Source organism: Sinohyriopsis cumingii, chromosome 8 (genome assembly GCF_028554795.1).
Source record: "Sinohyriopsis cumingii isolate HCF-2022 chromosome 8, ASM2855479v2, whole genome shotgun sequence".
Classification (NCBI taxonomy): Eukaryota; Metazoa; Mollusca; class Bivalvia; order Unionida; family Unionidae; genus Sinohyriopsis; species Sinohyriopsis cumingii.
In genome coordinates, this window is record NC_142968.1 from 13,930,808 (window position 1) to 13,952,254 (window position 21,447).

At 33.9% G+C, this 21,447-nt stretch overlaps 1 protein-coding gene across 1 annotated transcript in view; it reads right to left on the bottom strand.

Moving 5' to 3' along the window:
- The window catches only part of LOC149793009 (uncharacterized), a 96,568-nt gene that overhangs the window by 11,058 nt on the left and 64,063 nt on the right, over positions 1-21,447 (bottom strand). Inside the window, exons 23-27 of the mRNA XM_089968936.1 lie at positions 20,654-20,774; positions 17,619-17,778; positions 16,281-16,363; positions 13,723-13,829; positions 12,890-13,054 (exon numbers count right to left, since the gene is read on the bottom strand). Of these exons, the coding sequence (XP_089825062.1) occupies positions 12,890-13,054; positions 13,723-13,829; positions 16,281-16,363; positions 17,619-17,778; positions 20,654-20,774 (636 nt within the window). The remainder of the gene's footprint in view (positions 1-12,889; positions 13,055-13,722; positions 13,830-16,280; positions 16,364-17,618; positions 17,779-20,653; positions 20,775-21,447) is intronic.

Below are 21,447 nucleotides of genomic sequence, written 5' to 3' on the forward strand. Positions count from 1 at the left end.
ACTTTAATTAGATTGATAGATTCTGACCATGCCTGTGTGTATGGACAACAGATTAATGAATTCAGACCTAGTCAACACTGACAGATTCTGACCATGCCTGTATGTATGGACAACAGATTAATGAATTCAGACCTAGTCAACACTGACAGATTCTGACCATGCCTGTATGTATAGACAACAGATTAATGAATTCAGACCTAGTCAACACTGACAGATTCTGACCATGTCTGTATGTATGGACAACAGATTAATGAATTCAGACCTAGTTATCATTTACAGATTCTGAAAACTGCCTGTATGTATGGACAACAGATTAATGAATTCAGACCTATTCAACACTGACAGATTCTGACCATGCCTGTATGTATGGACAACAGATTAATGAATTCAGACCTAGTTATCATTTGCAGATTCTGAAAACTGCCTGTATGTATGGACAACAGATTAATGAATTCAGACCTAGTTATCATTTGCAGATTCTGAAAACTGCCTGTATGTATGGACAACAGATTAATGAATTCAGACCTAGTTATCATTTGCAGATTCTGAAAACTGCCTGTATGTATGGACAACAGATTAATGAATTCAGACTTAGTTATCATTTACAAATTCTGAAAACTGCCTGTATGTATGGACAACAGATTAATGAATTCAGACTTAAGTTATCATTTACAGATTCTGAAAACTGCCTGTATGTATGGACAACAGATTAATGAATTCAGACTTAGTTATCATTTACAAATTCTGAAAACTGCCTGTATGTATGGACAACAGATTAATGAATTCAGACCTAGTTATCATTTAAAAATTCTGAAAACTGCCTGTATGTATGGACAACAAATTTATGAATTCAAACCTAGTCATCACTGAGAGATTCTGACAATGTCTGTATACATGGACAACAGATAATGAATTTGGACCATGGATAGTTATTATTGACATATTCTGACCAAGCCTGTATGTTTAGACAAAAAATTAATGAATTAAGACCTAATCAATATTAACAGATTCTGACCTTACCAGCATGTATGGACACAAAATAATCATTTCAGACATAGTCAACAATGACATATTCTGACCTTGCCAGTATGTGTGGACAAAACATAATGATTTCAGACATTGTCAACATTGACATATTCTGACCATGCCTGTATGTATGGAAACAAATTAGTGAATTCAAATCTAATGAACACTGACACATTCTGACCATGCCTGTTTGTAGGGATGACAAATTAGTGAATTCAAATCTAATCAACACTGACAGATTCTGACCATGCCTGTTTGTAGGGACAACAAATTAGTGAATTCAAATCTAATCAACACTGATAGATTCTGACCATGCCTGTTTGTAGGGATGACAAATTAGTGAATTCAAATCTAATCAACACTGACAGATTCTGACCATGCCTGTTTGTATGGACAACAAATTAGTGAATTCAAATCTAATCAACACTGACAGATTCTGACCATGCCTGTTTGTAGGGATGACAAATTAGTGAATTCAAATCTAATCAATACTGACAGATTCTGACCATGCCTGTTTGTAGGGACGACAAATTAATAAATTCAGACCTAATCAGCACTGACAGATTCTGACCATGCCTGTGTGTAGGGACGACAAATTAATGAATTCAGACCTAATCAGTACTGACAGATTCTGACCATGCCTGTGTGCATGGACAACAGATTAATGAATTCAGACCTAGTCAGTACTGACAGATTCTGACCATGCCTGTTTGTATGGACAACAAATTAAAGAATTCAGACCTAGTCAACACTGACAGATTCTGACCATGCCTGTTTGTAGGGACGACAAATTAATAAATTCAGACCTAATCAGCACTGACAGATTCTGACCATGCCTGTGTGTAGGGACGACAAATTAATGAATTCAGACCTAATCAGTACTGACAGATTCTGACCATGCCTGTGTGCATGGACAACAGATTAATGAATTCAGACCTAGTCAGTACTGACAGATTCTGACCATGCCTGTTTGTATGGACAACAAATTAAAGAATTCAGACCTAGTCAACACTGTTCAATTCAGACCTTGCCTGTGTGCATGGATATCAGATTAATGAATTCAGACCTAATCATCTAGATCTGTTTGTAACACGCCTTCACTTGAGACTAAAAACCATTAGACCCCAAAAGTGAAAACCATTCAAACAAAATATGATAAAACTTTCAAACAGAGCATCTGAATGGTACAAAAATCTAATTAGCTCATCTACATTATGAACATCAATGCACATTTGGCTTAAAGACTGTTTATTTAGGAAAACATTGAGTATAATTAAAATTAAAAATAAAATAACAGGGATTTCATTAAAAAAACTGAAAGCATATTAAAATGTCTCTCCCCTATGGCAAAAATATTCTAGCAATATATATCTACTAACTAGGATAGGTCACTAATATACTGTATATGAATATAGTATGTATGTATTATTACCTATTATTATGTATAATTAATCAATTCTGGTATGTGTAATTACTACTGAGAACTAAATAATAAGAAAACATAGATCTGATTGTGAACCATTAATAAGGCTGAAAAGCATTTAATGATTTTATGAAGGTTTGCACAGACAAACATATATGTATATTGATTTCAATAAAGAACGGAAATTGCTAATGAAGTGGTCTTTATGAGCTGTATTTGTCCAGCTCATGTGATCTATGTGTAAGGTTTTCACCCAAAAGGTCCAGGTGTAGAAAGTTAATTTTGTTTAAAATGAAAGAAAAGAAACTGCAATATTATAAATTGTTATGGCTTTCATCTTCCTGTTTATATCAACTTGTGTATAGAATTTAATTTACCAAGGTTGATGGGGTTAGGTATACAAACATGTGTAATGAGTTGAATATACTGAAGATGATAGGGTTAAGTATACAAATGTGTATAGAGTTTGTTGTTGTTGTTGCAGGGTTTAACACTATTTTTCAGCACATGATAGGCTATACATGGTGGCCAGTATTAATAGTGGAGGAAGAACCCGGGAAAATCCCGGAAAGAACCACCGACCCATGAGAAGCTACTGGCAAGCTTTCTCACATACCCACATTGGCTGAATCTGAGACTCTAACTGCCGCAGACAGAGGTGAGATGGCAGTGATCCGTAACAAAGAGCGCTTTAGACCACTCGGGGCCCCTGTATAGAGTTTAATTTACCAAGAATGATAATGTTAGGTATAAAAACATGTGTATTGAGTTTTAAAAAATGAAAATGATAGGATTATGCATAAAAACATGTATTGAGTTTAATTGACCAAGAATGATAATATTAAGTATAAAAACATGTGTATTGAGTTTAAATTACCAAGAATGATAACGTTAAGAATAAAAACATGTGTATTGAGTTTTAAAAAATGAAAATGATAGGATTATGCATAAAAACATGTATTGAGTTTAATTGACCAAGAATGATAATATTAAGTATAAAAACATGTGTAGTGAGTTTAAATTACCAAGAACGCTAATGTTAAGTATAAAACAATGTGTCTTGAATTTAATTTACTGAGGATCATAATGTTAGGTATAAAAACATGTGTATTGAGTTTATTGTTGCTGTTGTTGTTGTAGGGTTTAACGCCATTTTTCAGCACACGATAGACTATACATGGCGGCCAGTATTAATGGTGGAGGAAGAACCCAGGAAAACCCCGGAAAGAACCACCGACCCATGAGCAGCTACTGGCAAGCTTTCTCACATACCCACATTGGTTGAACCCACGCAGAAAGAGGTGAGATGGCAGTGATCCGTAACGGAGATCACTTTAGATCACTCGTCCACTTGGGGCCTTGTATTGAATTTAATTTACTGAGGATGATAATATTTTGCATAAAAACATGTGTATTGAGTTTAATTTACCAAGAATGATAATGTTAGGTATAAAAAAATGTGTACTGAATTTAATATACTGAAGATTATAGGATTATGTATAAAAACATGTGTATTGAGTTTAATTTACCAAAAATGATAATGTTAGATAAAAAAAATGTGTACTGAATTTAATATACTTAAGATTATAGGATTATGTATAAAAACATGTGTATTGAGTTTAATTTGCCAAGAAAAATAATGTTAGGTATAAAAAAACATGTGTACTGAGTTTAATTTACTGAAGATGATAGGGTTAGGTATAAAAACATGTGAACTGAGTTAAATTTACCAAGAAAAATAATGTTAGGTATAAAAACATGTGTATTGAGTTTAATATATTGAAGATGATAGGGTTAGGTAAAAAATATGTGTATTCAGTTTCATTTACCAAGGGTGAGGCCTGCAAATTATAAAACTCTTAGCCTGAGTTTGTCCTAGAGATTTTGTTTTGACCAATCAAAAGTGGCATTAATTCTGAATGTTTGATTGACAGACAGTATCAGACTTGAGCTTAAGAGCTTTATGGCATGAAATAAATGTTTCATGTATATACTGTTCTATGTGTTTGAATGAATGTTTTGGCTAAATGAACATTCCACACAGGAATTTGCATTGCTTGTGTCTGGAATCAACTGTGGAAATTAAGTGGCGGCCTGACAATAACACATTTTCAATAAAATTAATGAAATGTATTTGCATTTCATTCTATTTTCTTTGTTAAATATCATTCTGTGTTTTGCATTTTACATGTGTGCCCTTCTTTTCTCTAAAAATGCACTTGTTTTCATTTACCATTGCAGCTGCATTCATTCTCATTACCATTTTCGTTTCATACTGAAATTAGCCATTTCAAGATCAGTATATCTGACTGGAAAACCATAACACAAAATTGTCACTGCTACTGCTTTTGCAGCAAAATGTTCCTTCAAAAATGCCTACCCAGGGCTCAGGTTGAAATTTCCCACTTACTTGTCCTTGGGACGAGTTGAAAGAGTTACTTGTCCCTATCCTCATGACACTCAATACAATATACTGCTTATGCTTTTAATAAAGAACCACTGGTACCTGATGCAAGCTTGATACTAAAATAGGTCAAGGTCATGAAAATACACAACTCCCTTGATAACTCGCACCCTGATAATTCACAAACCTGCTTTTAACACAGAGTCAGCGTGGATCTCATTTTTGTAACCAGAAAATACAAAAGAACTGATCCCTATTTCTTGAACTTGAAGAAAACCGTGATCAAAATTGGTAACTGAAATGCTGATATATTGCTCATTTTGTAGTCGAAAATGGTAGGTATGACCTGGGAAATTTAATCAACATTTTGTTGTTGTTGTTGTTGTTGTGGGGTTTAATGCCATTTTTCAGCACACGATAGGCTATACATGGCGGCCAGTATTAATGGTGGAGGAAGAACCCAGAAAACCCCGGAAAGTACCACCGACCCATGAGAAGCTACTGGCAAGCTTTCTCACATGCTCACATTGGCTGAATCTTAGACTCGAACTGCCACAGACAGAGGTGAGATGGCAGTGATCCGTAACGAAGAGCGCTTTAGTAATCAACATTTGAAATTATCAACTTTTAATAAGAATTGGTTACATTTTCCTCCCAAATGACATTCATAAAGGTATTCAAGGAAATTTCAATCAATGAAAATGTCACACCTAGTGTAGGCAGTACATTAATATTTAAATGCCAATTACATAATTTTCATTAAGTGAAATTTTGTTTTAATTCTATATTTTAGTTCCTCTTAAGTGTAATCATCATAAATGCAATGTGTATTTAAATGTAAAATGTGTCAATCTACCATAACAGCTATGTTATCAAGCATTTCTCTGAAAACCTAATTAAGTGCTGATCATGACTTGTGGAAGTATTTGTTGTAGTGTTGCACTAAATTAAAAGCTGCCCTTCTTTGTATTATCATATTAATTATGTCTTTTGAATCACATAAAGGAGGTGTATTAAAAGAAAAGTTAAATGGCAAGCAAATCCTACAAACTTAACATCTAGCGTCCTCGGTCAAATGTCAGATGAACTCACTTCATTTGATCAATCGAACACTGTTAAAAATATTATTGTGTATGTAACAAAAAATACCTTAAATTAACTGACTCATTCATAACTGTGATCAAAGATAGCAAGGAAACCAAGCTAAATGAATACTTCATAAAATAAAGAGCTTGGTTTCACAGATACGGACCATTGTGGACAAGTGTGTTTCAGAGACTTCCTGAACTGGCACTTAGAGATATCCTCAAGGATGATAAGAAGTTTCACTATTACTTCCAATGAAATCACGACATCAATATTGTACTAACTGAACAATAAAAAAATTGAGTTTTGATGTTGATGATTGTCTCCCAAAATAAATGTTGCATGTTTTTTTGAAAAAGGAATTTTGTTTGGTGGTGTATCAACAGTTAGTCTAGTCCCCTGCTAACAGACTCCCAATTTGGCAGGATACTAATAAATACCACTCTGGGAACCAGACTAATCAACAAAACAAAAAGCAGTGATGTAATACACAGATGATTTTGTATACACATGATGATAGGTGAAAACAGTTGGAATGATCTTTCACATGTTTGACATTTTGAAGAAAAAAAATTTGCATAAAGAATAATGAACAACTTCATAAGAAAAAGCGTGCTATTAACAATTATTGACATCATTGTAAAATGAGGACTGAGTCATGAAACAGCCCAGTCCCCTAACTCCACCCCCCCCTTCATGGTTTTCTTGATGTTTAAGCAGATTTTTTCAATTCTTGGAGGTTCCTTAGTAGCTAGCGTCCTTGCTTATAGTGTGATCTATGTTTGTGTGTGAGTTATCGAGGGAAATGATATATGTTCTAATAAATGTCTCCTTACATAAACATATAAGAGACATGGTTTGAACTCAAGAAATTGCATTTGCACACACAGCCGTTGATTTCTTATTGCATTTACAATGAAATCTTTCAGTAATCTAGATGTCATAATTTCCTGTTCAGTGAGCTGTTACATATCTTTATGAGTTAAATAAGGCAGAAGTTAAAAGACAGATAATGTCAAAATTGTACGATTTTCAATTTTTTCTGGTCAGACATTGTTACACTTGCTTCAGATCACCAGTATTTTCAAAACTGTGCAGTTTTATTAACACAGTCATGCCAAAAGTTTTATTAATGTACAGTCATGCCAAAAGTTTTATTAATACACATCCATGCCAAAAGTTTTATTAATACACATCCATGCCAAAAGTTTTATTAATACACAGTCATGCCAAAAGTTTTATTAACACAGTCATGCCAAAAGTTTTATTAACACAGTAATGCCAAATGTTTTATTAATACACATCCATGCCAAAAGTTTTATTAACAGTCATGCCAAAAGTTTTGTTAATACACAGTCATGCCAAAAGTTTTATTAACACAGACATGTCAAAAGTTTTATTAACAGTCATGCCAAAAGTTTTATTAATACACAGTCATGCCAAAAGTTTTATTAATACACATCCATGCCAAAAGTTTTATTAATACACAGTCATGCCAAAAGTTTTATTAATACAGTCATGCCAAAAGTTTTATTAATACACAGTCATGCCAAAAGTTTTATTAATACAGTCATGCCAAAAGTTTTATTAACACAGTCATGCCAAAAGTTTTATTAATACATATCCATGCCAAAAGTTTTACTAATACACAGTCATGCCAAAAGTTTTATTAATACACAGTCATGCCAAAAGTTTTATTAAAACAGTCATGCCAAAAGTTTTATTAACACAGACATGTCAAAAGTTTTATTAACAGTCATGCCAAAAGTTTTATTAATACACAGTCATGCCAAAAGTTTTATTAATACACATCCATGCCAAAAGTTTTATTAATACACAGTCATGCCAAAAGTTTTATTAATACAGTCATGCCAAAAGTTTTATTAATACACAGTCATGCCAAAAGTTTTATTAATACAGTCATGCCAAAGTTTTATTAACACAGTCATGCCAAAAGTTTTATTAATACATATCCATGCCAAAAGTTTTACTAATACACAGTCATGCCAAAAGTTTTATTAATACACAGTCATGCCAAAAGTTTTATTAAAACAGTCATGCCAAAAGTTTTATTAATACACAGTCATGCCAAAAGTTTTATTAATACAGTCATGCCAAAAGTTTTATTAATACACTGTCATGCCAAAAGTTTTATTAATACAGTCATGCCAAAAGTTTTATTAATACAAAGTCATGCCAAAAGTTTTATTAATACACAGTCATGCCAAAAGTTTTATTAATACAGTCATGCCAAAAGTTTTATTAATACACATCCATGCCAAAAGTTTTATTAATACAGTAATGCCAAAAGTTTTATTAATACACATCCATGCCAAATGGATGTCAAAAGTTTTATTAATACAGTCATGCCAAAAGTTTTATTAATACACATCCATGCCAAAAGTTTTATTAATACACAGTCATGCCAAAGTTTTATTAATACACAGTCATGCCAAAAGTTTTATTAATACACATCCATGCCAAAAGTTTTATTAATACACATCCATGCCAAAAGTTTTATTAATACACAGTCATGCCAAAAGTTTTATTAATACACAGTCATGCCAAAAGTTTTATTAATACAGTCATGCCAAAAGCTTTATTAATACACAGTCATGCCAAAATACACTGTCATGCCAAAAGTTTTATTAATACAGTCATGCCAAAAGTTTTATTAATACACAGTCATGCCGAAAGTTTTATTAAAACAGTCATGCCAAAAGTTTTATTAATACACATCCATGCCAAAAGTTTTATTAATACACAGTCATGCCAAAAGTTTTATTAATACAAAGTCATGCCAAAAGTTTTATTAATACAGTCATGCCAAAAGTTTTATTAATACACATCCATGCCAAATGGATGTCAAAAGTTTTATTAATACAGTCATGCCAAATGTTTTATTAATACACATCCATGCCAAAAGTTTTATTAATACACATCCATGCCAAAAGTTTTATTAATACACAGTCATGCCAAAGTTTTATTAATACACAGTCATGCCAAAAGTTTTATTAATACACATCCATGCCAAAAGTTTTATTAATACACATCCATGCCAAAAGTTTTATTATTACACAGTCATGCCAAAAGTTTTATTAATACAGTCATGCCAAAAGTTTTATTAATACAGTCATGAAAAAAGTTTTATTAATAGTCATGAAAAAAGTATCAATTCCAGCAAACATCTGTGTAAGTATTAATTACTTTTCATAATAAATATCAGTATTTGTGTAAGTATTAATTACTTTTCATAATAAATATCAGTATTTATGCAAGTATTAATTACTTTTCATAATAAATATCAGTATTTGTGTAAGTAATAATTACTTTTCATAATAAATAACAGTATTTGTGTAAGTATTAAGTACTTTTCATAATAAATATCAGTATTTGTGTAAGTATTAAGTACTTTTCATAATAAATATCAGTATTTGTGTAAGTAATAATTACTTTTCATAATAAATATCAGTATTTGTGTAAGTATTAAGTACCTTTCATAATAAATATCAGTATTTGTGTAAGTATTAAGTACTTTTCATAATAAATATCAGTGTAAGTATTAAGTACTTTTCATAATAAATATCAGTAACTTGCATTTGAAAGAACTGCAACCAACTAAATTTCTACTAACTTTTGTAATGATTGATCTATTTGGTCAAACCTCCATTCTAGAGAGTTACAAACAGGCACCATAAGAAAGAAGACTGCTGACTGTCCAAAAGAACTGGGACATTTCTAGATCAACCATATTTTAACCAATTGGCTGTTGTTTCAACATTATCTGCATTACAAATAGCTTGATCACAGTTATGAAAGAGCCATTTAATTTAAGGTAGTTTATGTTACATACACAATAACATTTATACGTGTTCGATTGATCAAATGAAGTGAGTTCACCCAACATACGACCAGGGCCTCGTGATTTTAAGTTTGTAGGATTTACGTTCCTTTTAACTTTTCTTTTATTCAACCTCCTTTATTTGATTCAAATGACATAATTAATGTTACATTTACAAAGGAGGCCAGCTTTTAATTCAGTTGAACAATCTAACAAATACTTCTGGAAGTCAGTTATCAAAACACGGTCGGCACTTAATTAGGTTCTCAGAGAAACCCTCGCGGACGTAGCTGTTATGGGAGATTGATGCATTTTGTTTAATTACAAGTGGACACATTGCATTTATGATGATTACACTTAAAAGGAACTAAAAGATAGAACTAGAACACAAATTTCAATTGATAAAAAAATGATTTAATTTGTATTTATTTATTAATGTACTGCCTCCACTCGGAGTGATATTTTCATTGATCAAAATTTCCTTACATATCATTAATTGCAGTGTACTCAGAATGTCGTTTGGAAAGAAAATGTAAAAAATTGTATGACCTATTTTTAAATTTGATATTTCATAGTGTTGATTAAAATTTCCAGGACCTATCTACCATTTTCGACAATAAAACGAGCGATACCTCAAAGTTTCCATTACCAATCTTGATCATGATTTTCTTGAAGTTCAATAAATAGAGATCAATTTTTGGGGTAGTTTCTGGTTAAAAATATGGGATCCACGTCGGACCCCAAGTTATAAGCGGGTTTTCAAGTTATCAGGGCACGAGTTATCGAGGGAGTGGTGTATTGTAATATAACTTAAGATAGGTTGATCTTGGAATGAATTTAAATGAATCTGCCTGCCAAGCTTTAGGTGACTAGGAAGTAAGCCTTATACAGGTCACGAATGTTGACTTGTTTGACTATGTCAGAAGTCAAAGGTTTCATTTTGGACAAAAGTCCAAGACCTTCAGTGGAGACAAATCAAACTTGACAGACTTAACAGGTCTTTATTTTGGCACATGTCCTCCCATTCATGATGGCAAAATATGTCAGAATTGTGCAACAGTATCCCTTAACTTTAATTAGGGCTAACTTTTTCTCAAGAAAGCCAAAGGAGGAAGTTAGCAATCTGTGATACAAATGCTTTTAAATCAGCAATGACTCTCTGCTTACCACTAGACGATCTCCATCACTTCCCCATATCAGTCTCCAGATTGTGGTGCCTTCTTGTCTAAGCAATTCTAAACAGCACTTTTTTGCATGAAAGTTTATTTCTGAAGGCATTTTAGATATGTGCCAGGAATGAAGGGTTATGATAGAAAATCTGTGTGTATAGTTATTTTAGCAGGCATGGAGATGGCAAGATTTTTCTCTCCAAGATTAAAGAGATCATTAATCTATTATTTTTCCAACCTTAGGGAACTATCAGAATTAGTCAGTACCTGGATTCTTTCACTTTTTGAATAACCTTGTGAAACAGAAAGGGTTGGAGGAAATAATACTACTGATGCCATTCCAAATCAAGGAAGGTTATCAACTGCCCAGGCTTTCAGATCTGAGACTGTCAAGACAAAGGTTGGGAGCTCGGTATACCATCTGTGTAAAGAGGTCTATATGGAGTCAGAATACCATCCATGTAAAAACGTCCATATTGAGTTGGCATACCATCTGTGGAAAGAGGTCCACATGGAGATGACATACCATCTGTGTAAAGAGGTCCATATGAAGTTGACATACCATCTGTGTAAAGAGGTCCATATGGAGTCAGCATACCAACTGTGGAAAGAGGTCCATATTGAGTTGGCATACCATCTGTGGAAAGAGGTCCACATGGAGATGACATACCATCTGTGTAAAGAGGTCCATATGAAGTTGACATACCATCTGTGTAAAGAGGTCCATATGGAGTCAGCATACCATCCGTGGAAAGAGGTCCATATTGAGTCGGCACACCATCTGTGGAAAGAGGTCCACATGGAGTTGACATACCATCTGTGTAAAGAGGTCCACATGAAGTCGGCATACCATCTATGGAAAGAGGTCCATATGGAGTTGGCATACCATCTGTGTAAAGAGGTCCATATGGAGTCGGCATACCATCTGTGTAAAGAGGTCCATATGGAGTCGGCATACCATCTGTAGAAAGAGGACCATATGGAGTCGACATACCAACTGTGGAAAGAGGTCCATATGGAGTCGGCATACCATCTGTGTAAAGAGGTCCATATGGAGTTGGCATACCATCTGTGGAAAGAGGACTATATGGAGTTGACATACCAACTGTGGAAAGAGGTCCATATGGAGTCGGCATACCATCTGTGTAAAGAGGTCCATACTGAGTCAGCATACCATCTGTGTAAAGAGGTCCATATGGAGTCTGCATACCATCTGTGTAAAGAGGTTCATATGGAGTCAGCATACTATCTGTGTAAAGAGGTCCATATGCAGTCAGCATACTATCTGTGTAAAGAGGTCCATATGGAGTCAGCATACCATCTGTGTAAAGAGGTCCATATGGAGTCGGCATACCATCTGTGGAAAGAGGACCATATGGAGTCGACATACCAACTGTGGAAAGAGGTCCATATGGAGTCGGCATACCATCTGTGTAAAGAGGTCCATACTGAGTCAGCATACCATTTGTGGAAAGAGGTCCGTATGGAGTCGGCATACCATCTGTGGAAAGAGGACCATATGGAGTCGACATACCAACTGTGGAAAGAGGTCCATATGGAGTCGGCATACCATCTGTGTAAAGAGGACCATATGGAGTCAGCATACCATTTATATAAAGAGGTCCAATATGGAGTAGGCATACTATCTGTGTAATGAGGTCCATATACAGTCAATCTTGATGGATTTAAATATGACTGAAAATACACAGGTGAAGGCATCATTCTGTATGAATCAGCTGACTGCATCTGGTCTGGACAGTGAGTCTGCTATGACACTGTGCCTACATTTCATGAGGAGTACTTGAACATGGATTTATGAACAACAACAACAGTAAATATTTACATAAGCAAATTACTCACCATTCTTTAAGATGAGAAGGTATAGAACAGACAATACAACTACTTTTAGATTGCAACAATGTCTTTTTTTCTCTGTTTACCTTACATATCCCCGTCCTTGCCCTATGGGGTGGAACTTATTTCCCTGTCTCAGACCAGTCTTTGAGGTACTTTTTGCCCTCATTGCTGCTGAGCCTGGAGCCTTCTGAGATGATGTGGGCAGATTCGTTTTGGTCTGATTTCGACCTTCCTTGGGTCTTGCTCCACTGTAATAAGATCATATAAGTGATTACCATGCGAAATACAATGTCGTGCATATAAGTGATTACCATGCGAAATACAATGTCGTGCTATATTCAGTAAGGAGATGGTAAATTTGTCTACTTTACAATATTGTGTACGTATTAGAAGACTGATAAATGTCTTTCTATAAACTTTACGTTGACGAGTTTATAAAATTGTTTTTAAAAAACTGAATTCTATTAAGTTAGGCATTTTTGTAAATCAATTAAAGGGCAATTATATACTTAAATGTCTTTTGAATTAGTGTAAATTTTAAAAATTGTTGAAAACATTTGAAAAAATTGAAAATAAATCTGTGCCAATGAATTTGCAAAAATAGTTTCTGAAAAAATTATATAAATTCATGTTTTATGAGTCCTGACATGATAAAGATTGGATTTATTCACCTGTTCCATGAATCTTAATTAAAATTAGCACAAATAAAGGCTTTGAGTTTTTACAATGAAAAACTAGTGTTTTCTCCAGAAACTGACAGCAAATAATAGTTTGTCTTTGGTGAAGCAACAGGACACTTTTGAGCTTTAGTTATACTTTGACTTTGCATAAAAACATAAACATGATATCTTATAAGTAAAGTACAAGAAATATAACATCATATAAATAAAGTAAATGAGTCATTTACAATTCTTACCTGGTCACTGGCTGATCCTTTGTACTGCTGTCGGTCAGCGACTCGTCACATACTCCATCAACCTCACTTTCTGTGCTGTTCATGGATGATGACCTCAAGCGTACATTCTGCGGCATAATCATTCTTAAAAAGTGACTACTAACATCAAAGTGAAATGCAAACTCACAGATTGGTCAATAACAGTACTGCGGCCACAGAAATTGTAATAAAAATTTTTGAGCTAAAGGATATTAATTTTCAAAAGCAAACTTCAGTATATCCTGGGTAAAAAGACCTATACCAAACTAATGAAGTTGCATCACTGTTATTATCTTGCAACATGTACACAATTTTTATATTTTCTTGCATATATAGGTAACACATATTTAAAAGGACAAGTGTTTATAAAAAAAAAATCTCATTAAATTTTGTATTGGGCTAAAGCTCTTTGCAAAAGAGCTGAAGCTACAATGTACTTTCCAAGCAAGCAAACTACGGAGAAAATGACTGGGAAACAAGATTCATTTATAAATTATTGGTTGAGTAAAAAACATTAAAACAAAAACTGTTGCTGACAGCTTGTCAATGAAATAACAAACTCAGACAATGACTGACTACCTTGAGAATTAAAAATAATTTCTCTGTAATCCTTATTTTTACTTCTTTAAATCTGCACAAATCTTAATTGTTTATTCATTACAATTACTGTTTGAAACAGACACAGTGTCAATAGCTACCAGCAGCTCCTCTGTATTTGAAGAATTTGATTTGTTATTTGGTTGTTTGAGCTCTGCTTTCTAAGTGCCATATATACATGCTTACATGTTAAGTCCAACTGCAAGCAACATAGCCCTATATCTGCCATTGCATTATGCGACGGCAGATCAGGATCTAGGTTGTTTGTTCTACAGAGTGTACCTAATAAACTGAACAGACCTAGGTCTCCATTGCATTATGCAACAGCAGATCTAGGTATATTCAGTTTGCAGTTTGAATGGACTTATAAGTGAGTATATACAATAATGCAAATTAATGTACTTCTGAAGTTGCCAATATTCATGTTTTTTACATGAATAAAAATGATATTTCTGTCAGTACTTAAATTCAGGGCGTGTTCCTATTGTTTCCAGAGAATGGCCATTCAGGTCGTGTTCCTATTGTTTCCAGAGAATGGCCATTCAGCGTGTGTTCCTATTGTTTCTAGAGAATGGCCATTCAAGTTGTGTTCCTATTGTTTCCAGAGAATGGCCATTCAGGTCGTGTTCCTATTGTTTCCAGAGAATGGCCATTCAGGTCGTGTTCCTATTGTTTCCAGAGAATGGCCATTCAGGGTGTGTTCCTATTGTTTCCAGAGAATGGCCATTCAGGATGTGTTCCTATTGTTTCCAGAGAATGGCCATTCACGGTGTGTTCCTACTGTTTCCAGAGAATGGCCATTCAGGGTGTGTTTCTATTGTTTCCACAGAATGGGCATTCAGGGTGTGTTCCTATTGTTTCCACAGAATGGCCATTCAGGTCATGTTCCTATTGTTTCCAGAGAATGGTCATTCAGAGCGTGTTCCTATTGTTTCCAGAGAATGGCCATTCAGGGCATATTCCTGTTGTTTCCACAGAATGGCCATTTTTCAATGGGTCTTTAAATTTCTACTCTGTAGCAATAAATCAATCTGTGGTCAAAACTTGGATTATCCGACAAAGCACAGAACAGAGAAAGCCAGTACTACAGTAAAAGCCACACAGGTTATTTAGGTGTTTAACACCAACTATTGCAGTAATGGGCGTCATTTTAAATTTGATTCTACATATCTTTAAATGGCAATTATTCATTTTGTTTGGATCCTCACACAGCCACATTCTTTTGGAAGGTCATTATTTACATGCCCAACTACAAAGGGCAAAATCAATGTTAAAGTATGCAGACACTTGTGGATGAAATCAACCAAAGATGTGAACCAGTAAAATACGGACTGAATATTGTGTGCTGTGATGTTGCAACAAAAGCTATGCATGTCGATAAACAAATTTGTACTACCCTATATTGTGATGATTAGGTTCAATGTGCAATTTTTTTTATCTATTTACCTGACCAGTTTAGTACTTGGCCACCATTATAAAAGTCCATAGCAATCTGTAATTTTCACCTGGAAGTTTCTTGATTACAGTTAGGGATCAGAGCATTCAATGATCAGGACTGATTACACATTAAAAAAAATACCATATATATATATATAAGATGAGTAAATGTGCATACATGACCTGTATGCTTTTTACTATAGTACCTGTCAGTCATCTTTTAGTATCCTTAAACTATTAACTTTTTTATGGTTGATTAATATTTTAGGCATGACAGTATGCAATTTCAAAATTCCATTAAGTTTCTGTGAATTCTGCTGAAAGATAATACATGTCTCCCTTAGACAATCATTTGGCCTCATTAGGAATTGTCTTCAATCATTAACTGGAGTTTTAAAAAATCCCTGAAATCAGGAAATTTTCTGAAGATTCTCATGCCTAATGGCAACATCAAAAATTTCATGTGAATTTAACACTCTACATTCATAAAAGTGATTTATAGTTACCTGTAAAGCTTTCTGGTCCTCAGGTGTTACATCCTGTTTTTTATTAACTCCACGGGGGCTTACCTTATTCTCTTTTAGCTTGCCTGCCACAAAAAATAATAATAATAATAATAATTTGAGCTTGCATGTAAATGTTTGCAAATCTGCATATTCATTTTGTCCTAAGATGAGGTAAAGAATAAATTTCAAGTGTGATAAGAATTCCATTCCTTACAATAACGAACAAGCTCATTCCCCATAAAACAAAAACATGTCATTCTGCATGTGTCAGAAGAGAGGAAGACAAAAATATCACATTTTTGGTGTGATGATATCGTCCTTTTCATCTGATGTTCTTCTAGTGAGTTCTTTTATTTCTTAAATTTCATGTCAAATGTCCATGGGTTTGAAAATGGGTTGTACATTTAATGTCAAATGACCATGGGTTTGAAAATAGGTTTTACATTTAATGTCCAATGACCGTGGGTTTGAAATATAGCCCATACTGATTATTACAAGTGTTAGTTCTGGTCCACAACTTCCTACTGTGTTATGTAGCAAGAATAGCATTTTGTGCTCAACAGCAATATATTGAGAACAGTGCTACATGCCAATTCCCAGTATTGTCGGAATGATCACAAATTGTGAAATAATATTGTTTTAAAAAGGAAACAAAGATCTAACATTAAACTTCATGCTGATTTCTTCCATCCCATATTGTTATATATTGGTAAAATTTGGTCATTCGGTCAACAATGTTACTGCAGTATTGTCCAGAATTTCCTTAAAATGAAGTATGTTATAATGAGTTAGAGCTCTATTTTGAATTAACACACAGCAGCACCTACTTAATGCTTCTGAATTATGATGACATGTGACATCATTATATTTTCCACTTATATCCATGTGGTAGGTACACTTCACTACACTCTGAAATCTCTAAGATTTACAGGTGTAGTCAGGACTGAGATACACTGTGCAGTTGGGTAATATATTTAATTAATCGACAATCCATAATTCTACCATCAGTTGTAAGTCGTTTTAAGACTAGTCTTGAGTAGGCCTATTAAAACTACACTGTGTTGATCAGTAACAGACTTAATTGATTTACAACCCATGTTTCTACCACCTGCTTGCTATGTAGAACCCAATCTTGAAACAGCTAGAGAAAAGAGATCCACAGGCATAGTTCACTGAACTACACCCTCCACCTGCATGAGTGAAACATGGTTAGTATGCTTTGTGCATACTGTATTATGTCACACTGTGTCATTCAATACATATACTACAACATAATGACACTTATTACTATGAATATTATTTAACAATAAATGAATTATCTAAAATGTGTCAACTTACAAGGTGTCAGTGCTCTATTGATCTGGATACTGGACATAGAAGAATCAATCACACCTCTCTTCAAGCAGCTGTCTGATTGGCTACTTGTGTTATCTGCTTCATTTCCATCATTTACATCCATTTCTGACAGGGCTAACTCTTGATGAATCCACATAGGGATCTGAAAGGGTAGATCACAGATCATACAGTAAACAGCTATAAAATTTTACATCATAAAGGTCTCACACCAAAATTATCTTTCCTTTTTTTTCTAATTCAAAAAGTATACATGCAATATATCAAACATACCTGGACAATTATACAGATATACAAGACATATCGAATTGCAATAACAAACATGTACAAAATCTATCAATCAAGAAAGTTAATACAATTTAAAATATCACCCCGCTGAAATTCATTAAAATCTGGTTCTAGAACAGACAAGTCACAAATAAACTTTAAAGATATTCAAGTGCTAGATAAATCTAAAAGAACCAATATGAGAAAACAAAAAAATGTAACTTTTAAAGTAGAAAATACTCAACTTAGATCAGAAATGTATTCCTTGTTAAGAATTAAGAACACCATTCCATCCAAACAACCAAACCCCACAAATATGAGGGCCAAGTGCATTGCTTGCCTGGCTGGTATCTATTTTAAAGTCAAATACAAAATTTAAAGTAGTCGGACAAGAAATAGTAGGATGCTCTCTTTCTGAATTTCTTCAAAGTCTGTTGATTAGTCATGCAAAAGATTTGAAGGTCTCTACATTTTTACTATTTTGATAGCAGATCAGCATTATCTGGTAAAAAATTTTTAAACTCCTTCAATAATGCTATAAAATGTTGTAAATTCTGTTGAACAGTATTTGAGAAGTCATTTAAAGATTTTTTTTTTAAAAATTGGCTGCCATATTAGATAAGCATAATTGCAGAAACTTTCAATAAAATTTGCTCAAATCCTGTTGATTGGTCTTTAAAAAGTTATTTAAAGTTTTCTTCTATTTTTAGTCATGGAGGCCATACTAATAAAGGATCACATGACTGGTATATTTTTGAAAGGCCTTCATGAAATGATGCTACTTGTTAAATCTGGTCCATTTCTCTTAATTACTTTTTCAGATTAAGACAATTAAAGACTTTTCTATTTCTAGTAACGGCAGCCATATCAGAATTATTTGAACAAATAACATTTTATAGGCATTACAGCTATTGTGATCTTGTTCAAAACTGGTCAAGTTCTGGTGACCGGTTTGTAAGAGGTCCTGGAAAGATTTTCTATGTTTAGAAAAGGCAGCCACATTAGATGGTGAATCAGCAATATATGTCCAAACATCAAAGTCCATCATGCCATATTACTTCCTGTTAACTTTATTAGGACTCTGTTGACCAAATTTATAAAACAAAATCTCAAATCATTTAAAGTTTTTTCTGTATTTTCAGTCGTGGAGTCCATACTCAATACACGCAAAACTGGGAAGAGAGTCCATACTCAATACTCGCAAAACTGGGAAGAGAGTCCATACTCAATACTTGCAAAACTGGGAAGAGAGTCCATACTCAATACTTGCAAAACTGCAAAACTGGGAAGAGAGTCCATACTCAATACTCGCAAAACTGGGAAGATCTTCATGCATAGAGGATTTTTGTTAAAAGTTGGTTAAGATGTTTCTGTGATGAAGATTTTAAGGACTTGTCTGTTTTAAAGAAGAGTACCATACTGGAAGGTGGAGATGCATGTTTTGAGAAGGAAACATGGAAAGGTTTTTCTATTTATAATAAATGAAGCCATATTCAATGGCAGCTTGGCATTCTATACATCAAACTTTTAAAGCCAACATACCTGACAGCTTTCTGTCAAAACTGAGTCAAATTGTGATGACCAATTTTTTTTCTTCTGATGTAAGTTATTAAATCCATACTGAACAGTGGATCAGCATCACTTTTATAAACTTGAAAGGTCTGCATGCAAGGACGTTTTCTGTTAAATTTGGTCCAATAACACCAAGCAGTTTTTCAGAGGTCATTAAAAGGCTTGTCTACATTTAGTTACAGCATCCATCTTGGCTAATGAATAAGCATCATCTGCAAAAACTATATAAGTGCTCTTGCTATAGTGCTTTCTGTAAAATTTGGTCAAATTCTGTGAAATATTGATTATAAGTCATTGAAAAGTTTTCCTCATAAATGTCTTTCGTAAATCAGCCATATATAATAATGAATCAGTATACTTTGTACAAATTTAAAAGTCTTTCACACCAAGATGCTGTTAGCCAAGATTTCTTGAAAACTGGTATAGTGAGCTACTAAAAAGAAGTTGAAAAAGACAAATGATGAATAATACATGATGGATGACATGCATAATGTACAGTAATTGCAGGTTCATATCATAATCTCACTAAGCCAAATAGCAAAGTGACCTAAAAAAGGAGGCACTATTTCTTTATACTTAAACATGGCTGAACTATTTACAGCATGCCCAAATTTTTAAGACTGTGAGCTTGAATTTGACTTCTGTACTTTAAATTCAAGGACTATAACATACATACTTGCTTATAAGTGGAGTCCAACTGCAAACAACATTGATGCTGATCTATGGTTGCACAGTGTGCCAGCAGATCAGGGTCTGTGTTGTTTGTTCTACTGATTACTCAGAACAAACTCCATAGACCAATATCTGCTGGTGCAATATGCAATAACAGATCTTAGTCTGTGCAGTTTGAAATTTGATTCAATCTGTAAGTGAGTATATGTTTTAGGTTCCATGGTTCTAAAATAGGTTACTCTGTATTAACCCTTTCCTGAGTGTCCATTTTAGACACATCACTCTGTACTAACCCTTACTGAGTGTCCATTTTATACAAGTCAGTCAATATTAACCCTTTCCTGAGTGTCCATTTTATGCAGGTCACTCTGTATACTAACCCTTCCCTGAGTGTCCATTTTAGACAGGTCACTCTGTACTAACCCTTCCCCAAGTGTCCATTTTAGACAATTCACTCTGTACTAACCCTTTCCCAAGTGTCCATTTTAGACAGGTCATTCTGTACTAACCCTTCCCTGAGTGTCCATTTCTGATGTCTCTGATGAATACTCATCTCCTTCTTCATTACTGAATCCTGACACTCTGTTGTTGTCAGTGGGTGATTGCAAAGTATTTCCACCAAATCGCCTCCTGAGAAATAAGAGAAATCAGTCGCAGACATAAAAATGAGATTAAATATTCCAGTTATGGATGACTGCTTGTGAACTGTTGGAGAATGAGATTATTATTCGAAAATTAATATTTTTATATAAGCCAATTCAAAACCATGACAAACATTTTATTGGTTGATGTACATTTTTTTTAGTTTAACACTTAATTAAATATTTATCCCCATGGACAGGTCATTAGACAGAAGAGTATTAAAACAAACAGTGCCCTGTCATCAACTGTCCATTAAATAACAAGTTAATGATTATTTAAAAATCCATCAATTTTACACAGGTTAAATATCAAAGATTCCTCTAATCAGATGCATCCATAAAAGACTATGTCCATGAGTGAATGTTCATCACTACAACACAATTATTGACCCCATATCAGAATTCTCCCACAGAATGTACAACAGAATTCTGATACAGAATGTGCAACTGATTCTGACAAAATACACAATATAATTCTGACACAGAATATACAGCAGAATTCTGACACTGAGTACACAAGAAACTTCTGACTCAGAATCTACAACAGAATTCTGATTCAGAATATACAATAGAATTCTGATTCAGAATGCCTGAGGCCAATTTACATCATGTTGTAAATTGCTGGTGATTTACTGAGGTGTTACATACTTTAAGGCAAATTC